Source organism: Austrofundulus limnaeus, unplaced genomic scaffold (genome assembly GCF_001266775.1).
Source record: "Austrofundulus limnaeus strain Quisiro unplaced genomic scaffold, Austrofundulus_limnaeus-1.0 Scaffold879, whole genome shotgun sequence".
In the NCBI taxonomy this organism is placed as follows: domain Eukaryota; kingdom Metazoa; phylum Chordata; class Actinopteri; order Cyprinodontiformes; family Rivulidae; genus Austrofundulus; species Austrofundulus limnaeus.
Window position 1 is genome coordinate 49,371 of NW_013953281.1, and position 7,650 is coordinate 57,020.

The following is a 7,650-nucleotide window of genomic DNA, read 5'->3' on the forward strand; positions in this document are numbered from 1 at the left end:
ATGTGAAACTGTATAATTATATCTAAGTTGTTGTTTGAGAATGAATTGAAGTTTTTTTCTCCTAATTAGTATTGCTTTAAATTAATTATAGAAAAAAGGGGTAAATATAGGATTTTTTCTTCTTTCTGCCTCCTTTCATTTAAATTTGATTTGTATATTTTTTGTTGTGTATGTATGTTATGTATGTATTTTTTTTGTTTTTAATGTGTGCAAAATTTTTTGTTTTAAATGAAACGAATAAACAATTAAATAAAAAATAAAATAAAAATTCTGTATCCACATGGACTGAAAGGCCACGCTGCCAGGAAGAAGACATTAAAAAATTATTAAAAAGACTGATTAATGTTTGCAAATGTACACAGGGACCAAGAGCTTCATTTTTGGAGACAGTTCAGTTTTAGTATGGTCAGACCACTGGACATGTTTGACCAGAATGACCATTGTTAGGTTTGGAGGGAAAAGGGGGACGCTTGCAGGCCTGAGAACACCATCCTGACTGTGAAACATGGGGGTGGCAGCATTATCTTGTTGGGTTGTTTAGGCAGGAGGGACTGGTGCACTTCACAAACTAGATCCTGAGGAAAGAACATTATGTRGAAATACTGAAGYAACATCTCCAGACATCAGCCAGGAAGTTAAAGCTTGGGCATAAATGRGTTATCCAAATGGACAATGAGCTGAAGCATACTGCCAAACTGGTTACAAGTGGCTCAAGGAGAACAAAGTCAATGTTTTAGAGTGGCCATCACAAAGCCCTGATCTCAATCCTATTGGAAATTTATATGCAAATCTGAAGAGGCGTATGATGCTCTACAAACATGGCTCAATTACACCAGTTCTGTCGGGAGGAATGGACCAAAACTCCTGCCAACTATTGTGAGAAGCTTGTGGAAGGATGTCCAAAACGTTTGACCCAAGTCATACAGGCAATGGTACCAAATACTGTACTAATGAAGTGGATTCAAACATTTTGACTTTGAAGAAAGTAGTAAAAATTGTAAAAAATTCTCTCGCTCATTATTCTGGCATTTAGGAAATAGAAATGTTGGTAATTCCAATAGTCCTAGCCTGGTAAAAACCAACCCCTTGTTCTTTGCTTTCCTTCATACAGAGGGTCTGGAACCTCGGCCATTGAGAAACAATTTCTTGCTGGAGGTGTGGATTTGTTGAAGTTTAAAGCGATTGGATCTGATTTTACCCAATCGCTAACATTTGGCTGTGACATGTAGTACACCAGTTCAATTGTGAAGGAAGCTAAGCTAAGAAGCTAACTGGAAATTGCGTTTGCTGTAAACAACCATCCCCTGCTGGAAGAGACAAGTACTGAGCTGAATGGGATGGCTGTAAATAAGTGCTGCAGGCTTTGTGAGACATTTAATTTAATTTGGAAGTCTTGTCAACACAGACTGAATGACTTCATTCACTTCCTCCACTGCCATTGCTAAACTACAGGCAGACTGAAACAGCCTAGAAAATGGACATCATCGTTCACAACTCCTCCTCCTGTTTGCTGATTGGCCCGTTTGAAATTCTACCAGAGAAATCCAAGTCAAAGGGAGAACGTCCAGACAGAGCAGAGAAGAGATATTAGAACTGAGCAGAACTGCCTAGGAAGGCAATGGCCAGGCTATAACTGACATTCTGTGAGTTTATTCTGATTTCACGTCAGACAGTGTGAAAAAATGTGTCATTGTATATAGTGTATGTAAACTTCTGGTTTCAACTGTATATAAAGTAAAGAGGATTGGTCCAAGCACTGAACCCTGAGGAACTCCATGACTAACTTAGTTCTTCTGTGATGATCTAGGCTTTGATCAAAGTTTTGTAGTTTTAAAGACAGGACAGGGTTTGGACTGAACTTGACTGAACAGATTGCTGTGTGGTATGTTCAGTGCAGAATTCGTTCAGCACACATAATGACAAATGATGCATGACCTTTAGGAGTTACAGAATATATGCACAGCTTCCTGTTTCTCACAAACACGAGGGTTATTTTTATAGAAAAGACTGTCCCTGTGTTGCAGATTGGCATGATGCAGAGCTGATGCGAGATATTGAAGCTGCAACAGGGGAGGACCTCGGTTCTGATCGCGTTCCTGGGAAGAAAAGGAAAGGGAAGAAGAAGAAGTATCCCAACCTGAGTGATCTGAAGCAGAGCAGCAACACAACCCGCTCCAGGCTGGAGAAAAAGGTTTTTAATAAGTATGTAAACAGCCCTCTGTGTGTGAAACTGCTTAAACCTGGAGTTATTTGATGTATAACTGGTTAAACCTGGAGTTATTTGATGTGTAACTGGTTAAACCTGAAGCTATTTGATTTATAACCGGTTAAACCTGGAATTATTTGATTTATAAGTGGTTAAACCTGAAGTTATTTGATTTATAACTAATTAAACCTGGAGTTATTTGATTTATAACTGGTTAAACCTGGAGTTACTTGATGTGTAACCGGTTAAACCTGGGGTTATTTGATGTGTAACTGGTTAAACCTGAAGTTATTTGATTTATAAATAGTTAAACCTGGAGTTATTTGATGTATAACTGGTTAAACCTGGAGTTATTTGATTTATAACTGGTTAAACCTGAAGTTATTTGTTGTGTAACTGGTTAAACCTGGAGTTATTTGATGTATAACTGGTTAAACCTGGAGTTATTTTATGTATAACTGGTTAAACCTGGAGTTATTTTATTTATAACTGCTTAAACCTGAAGTTATTTGATTTATAACTAGTTAAACCTGGAGTTATTTGATGTATAACTGGTTAAACCTGGAGTTATTTGATGTATAACTGGTTAAACCTGGAGTTATTCGATGTATAACTGGTTAAACCTGGAGTTATTTGATTTATAACTAGTTAAACCTGGAATTATTTGATGTATAACTGGTTAAACCTGGAGTTGTTTCTTTCTGTAGGAGCTCCATGCGCAGAGTGGCTCAGGTGATGATTAAAGCTGACCGGAGGAAACACGACAAGTTCTCCAACCAGTTCAACTACGCTCTGCACTGACCTTCCTCTGCTTCCATCTGTCTTCTGATGATTGGTGAAAGTCTTCATTCCACACCAGGTCCAGATATGTGTTACAGATGATTGGAGCAAGTTTTATTCAGCTGAAGCAGATGTTCTGTGTTTAATATCATTTGTTATTCAATAAATCTGTTTTTTTTTTTCAGGTTCAGATGACTGAATGAAGATTACCAGCTCTATTTTTACACTTTTTTAGCGGTTGATTTGATGAAAAAGAAGTTTTTTTTGTAGATGTCATTTTTTGGTGTTCGCAGTGCTTTGAGCAGTCGTCTTACGGATGAGTTGAAGGTTTGTTTTCAGAATATTTTATCTTTGTAGAGAAGTATAGTGTCTGAGTGTGTTAATGGATTATTAATGATAATTATGTGATAATGGATGTTAATTGAGGGAACAGATTGTTGTACAGTGTTGTAACATTTTTTAAAAAGATGCTGTTATTGATTTAATATTTATTGTTAATGTTGTCTTTATTGTAAAATTACCATCATTTGTACTTTTTCTGATATATTTTTTTCTTTGGTTGGTTGATGGAGATGTTGGGATTAAAATAAAGGTGATTTGTAGCTGAAGAAGACCATTCTCTTCCTCCTCTTTCCTGTTGTGTTGCTGACTGTGTTGTTTTAATCAGGTTCATTAAGAGAATGTGTGAAAAAAATAAAATAAACAAAGAATGAACATAAACGCAGGCCAGTAAATATCTCATTAAATTTAATAAAACATTCGAAAAAGTTTTGGTTTTCAATGAGACAAACAGGACAGTTTACACCTTTCCACTTCAGAAAACTGTTGCTGCTTTACAGTTAAAGTTCAGTATTTCACCAAAAAAGTAAAAAGACAATGTTTGGAATTAGTTTTAATCTGAAACATTACACCCTACATTTCCCACAATGCAACTCATTAGTCACCTTCAAGCATTTGTTCTGCGCAGTATAACCTGCAGCTGTTAAACTGCAGCCCCCTCTGTTCAGAAGCTTCTGAATCTTCTCATTATGACCAGTGGAGGAACGTGCTCAGTGCCCCTAAACAGCTACAGACCAGTCCGAGGGCTCATGCTGAAACTATCAGAACCGTTCCTGAGCGGGAGAATAAAAACTGATGCTCAGGTGCGGACAGGATGGTGTTCCCGTGGAGAACCCAAAAAGACAGATGTGTTCAGAGGTGGTGGAGGAACTGGGTTCTGATTGGGTGGAAGAAAAGGGAAATGTCCTGATGGTTGGGTGGATTGGCAAATGTTTTGGATCTGGTTCTCTGATTTCTAACTTGTTTGGAGAAACACAGGACAAAGAGGACAATGACAGAACATTGGCTCAGTTTAGTTGATCCTAACACATTCTCACTCCCGACTCGTCAACATATTGACACTTTTCCAAGGTTCCCTCTGTATCTTATTTTGACGCGTCGGGTAACCCCCTCGCGTCAGTCCTTGCCGCCCGTGGCTTTTCTGGGTTGTGCCACCAGGGGTCTTTGGGTCGAGGGTCTGAGGTTAACATGATGAATCAGGATAAATGGTTAAGTTTAGGTACTGGGGTCAGGGATAGGATGTCAACGGCAAATATTAGGTAATTTTAGGCTTTGGAACATGTGGTTGACGTGAATTTCCTACATTTTCTAAAAATGGTTAATTTTAGGTGTCAGGGTCAGGAACAGGATGTCTAAAGTGAATAAAGGTAATTTCAGGCTTTGGGACAGTAGTTTTTGTGCATTTTCTACACTTTCTGAAAATATGACAACAGATTCCACCCCATCTCGTCAATAACTGACGTGATGGTGTTACCCGATGCGTCAAAATCGAACGCAGAAGGAACCTTGGAAAAGTGTCCATATGTGACGACTTGGGATTGGGAATGGGTTGTTGATTCCTGATTCTGGTTCTACTGGAGATTTCTTTATGTTGAACGGGTTGTTGTGTTTTCCTGTCAGGATGGGGGCTTGAATCTCCTCCACTCCTGGAATCATGCTATGGTAATGAACTCATCGTACCTTGATCCTCAGACTTTACCCCACTCAAAGGTGGACTTGATGACTGGTCTAAGGAGATACTCAGAGTATTCCTCCAGTCTGGGTCAGCAGTACCCAAACCAAACACAGCTTGGGACAAGGCCCACTTTCCTTTTTACAACTGGTCCAACAGTTTACCAGAACCTCCACAGGTGATCAGTCGACATCTCTTTACCCGGTGTCCAAAACATAAAGCCTGATGAAATTATTCCAAAATCCATCCTTCGACCTAAGGTAGACACCTAGGACCATGTAGATTACATAGACTTATGGACCACCTTCTGCTCTAACATGATGGTTGTTAAGGACAGCCCATATGAAGCACAGAGGTCTAAAGACCCACTCTCCCAGGAGAACAACTCCTTCCAGTATCATCCAAAGATTCCAAGAAGGCCAGGCAATCTTAACGATGCAGAATCCCAAACAACAGTCAGAACTTTCCCTCCTGAAGCGTGAAGCCACAGAGAAGAAACTTGTTTAACTGGAGGAAGTCCAACAGATGGGGCTTGGGAGGACCCCCACACCCACCTGACACCTCGTAAAGAGTCTAACCTCTGTCCTGGACTTTGGTTCCAGAGGTGAGTTGGTATCACTCGACCTGACCTTTAGGTTCCTGCTCCAGTGTTGGCGATGAAGTGAGGTGAGGTTCTTGCACCTAAAGTCAGGACTGAGTCAGAGCTCTGCCATCTGGTTCACACTAAGGCCAATCCTTGCAGATAATTTAGACTTCGCCTAGCTGAGCCTCAGGGTCCAAGGTCTGACCAGAGAACTCCCCCGGCTACAGCTAGGTGCCTCAGTTTCTTGGTTCTGGGTGAAGTAACATGTTTTCTGTGGTGTTCCTTTATCAAAAACCGGAGACGAACCATGGAGGGTCTCAAACACTTTGGTGACATGTCATAGAAACCTGGTTTTATCAAAACAATGTGAGCTTCCTGAAACTTACTGAAGGAATATATCTGAGCCGTTCCTCTGACCGTAAGCTTTGAGGACTTCTGTCTGGAGATTGTTTTGGACATACGTCATATTTAAGGTTTCATTTTAAGTCTCATTTTCTCATAAACTCTGTACCAGTACTGTTAAACCTGTTTTACCTGTTTTCTTTTTCACGTTTAGTGCTCTTTGAACCAACATTGGATCAGGAAGTTGTCAAATTTTGGGGGTCTTATTTGGAAAGTTACATGTTTTACATGTTTCTGTCATCTTTAAAGTCCAAACACTGAAACTAGGACATGTCTTTCCTCTCTCCATGGGACCAACACAAGGAAACTAAATATAACGTTTGATTTAACAAGACAGAAAAGCTTAACTAAATCTTTATAACTGTTTCTTTCACCTCTCTGTTTGTGAACCTGCTTTTATAAAATGTATTTTTTCGTCATGTTTTAGATCTAAACCCACTTTTAGAAGTTTTAAACCTTGTTTCCTGCTGGGACATCCTGTTTCTCCGTCACTTTGTAAAGATACTTTATAAACCAGTCTGTCAGTGAGAAGAACATGAAGCTTTCAACCTGTGCCAGCTCACAGACGGACTGAGGAAACGTCCAATCAGAGCTGGTCTGGATGGTCCAATCAGGCCTTCCTGCTCACCTGACGGCTTTGACATGAACCAGAACCATTTCCCGGGTTTTCCTCTGTTTAAGGTCAACATTTTTGTGTTGATGTGAGGAGAGGAGAAGAACTAATAGAACGGATCACAGCTGACGGATACAACAACTTCTTAGCATCAAAAAGAAACATTCAGTGTTTGAACAGACTCCAACACCCGGCTCCAAACTGGTGGTGGGGTGGACTCCATACTGTCTGTCAGTCTGTGGAGGACCCAGGTCCTCGTGGTTCTAAGGGGGCGGGTCTACAGATGTGTGCTGTAGAAGGCGGGGGCAGCGTAGCTCTGTGTCCCCAGCATGAACGGAGACAGGACGTGGCTGGCCGTCAGGAACGGCAGCTGGACCAGGCTCCCCGTGGGGGGGTGGTGGTGGCCCCCATAGCCAGCGTGCATGGCCAGGTGCCCGCTGACCGGGGGGGACGGGCTGAGGGGGCTTAGACCCCCCAGGCCCCCTCCTGATCCCCCCCCTGCCCCGCCGCCTCCTCCCGCTCCTCCCGCTCCAGTGGGGGCCGAAGTGTCGGCCCCGGGGTTCTGCTTCTTCCACTTGGTCCGGCGGTTCTGGAACCAGATCTTGACCTGGGTCTCGGTCAGGGACAGGGACAGGGCCAGGTTGAGGCGCTCGCACACGGACAGGTACCGCGTGGACTTGAACTTGTTCTCCAGCGCCACCAGCTGTTCGTAGGTGAAGGCAGTCCGAGCTCTGCGGGGCTTGCCCGACTTGGAGTCAGAACCCGAGCGTTTCCTCTTGGGTTTGGACCCGGGACCCCCGTTGCTCTGACCGCTGCTGATCTGAGCTGTGGGGCCCCCGCCGGGACTCTTGGTGTCTCTGTTGGAGTCCGGGTGGCTGTGAGGACCCAGATCTCTGTCCCCGCTGGTGGGAAGAGCCGAGCTGCTCTCCTCGCTGCTGTAGGGTCCATCAGGGGCCTCGGAGTCCGGGGTCCCAGACCTGTGGTAGTCGTCCTCGTCTGGGCTTCTGTACACAAAGGCCTCCTCTAAACACACACACACACACACACACACACAC

At 42.6% G+C, this 7,650-nt stretch overlaps 2 protein-coding genes across 2 annotated transcripts; one reads left to right on the top strand and one right to left on the bottom strand.

Annotated features, from left to right (window-relative positions):
* Positions 1 to 2,024: 2,024 nt before the first annotated feature.
* Positions 2,025 to 3,597, top strand: LOC106533076 (UV-stimulated scaffold protein A; the record flags this gene model as incomplete). The annotated part of the gene is given in 3 exon segments (XM_014029289.1): positions 2,025 to 2,202; positions 2,914 to 3,037; positions 3,172 to 3,597. Coding segments are annotated over 2 exon segments (272 nt in total), but the record flags the coding sequence as incomplete, so codon positions are not given.
* Positions 3,598 to 4,709: 1,112 nt separating this feature from the next.
* nkx1.2lb (NK1 transcription factor related 2-like,b) lies at positions 4,710 to 7,618 on the bottom strand (the record flags this gene model as incomplete). Its single annotated transcript, XM_014029290.1, is given in 1 exon segment — positions 4,710 to 7,618. A coding segment is annotated over 1 exon segment (746 nt), but the record flags the coding sequence as incomplete, so codon positions are not given.
* Between the last annotated feature and the right edge of the window lie 32 nt (positions 7,619 to 7,650).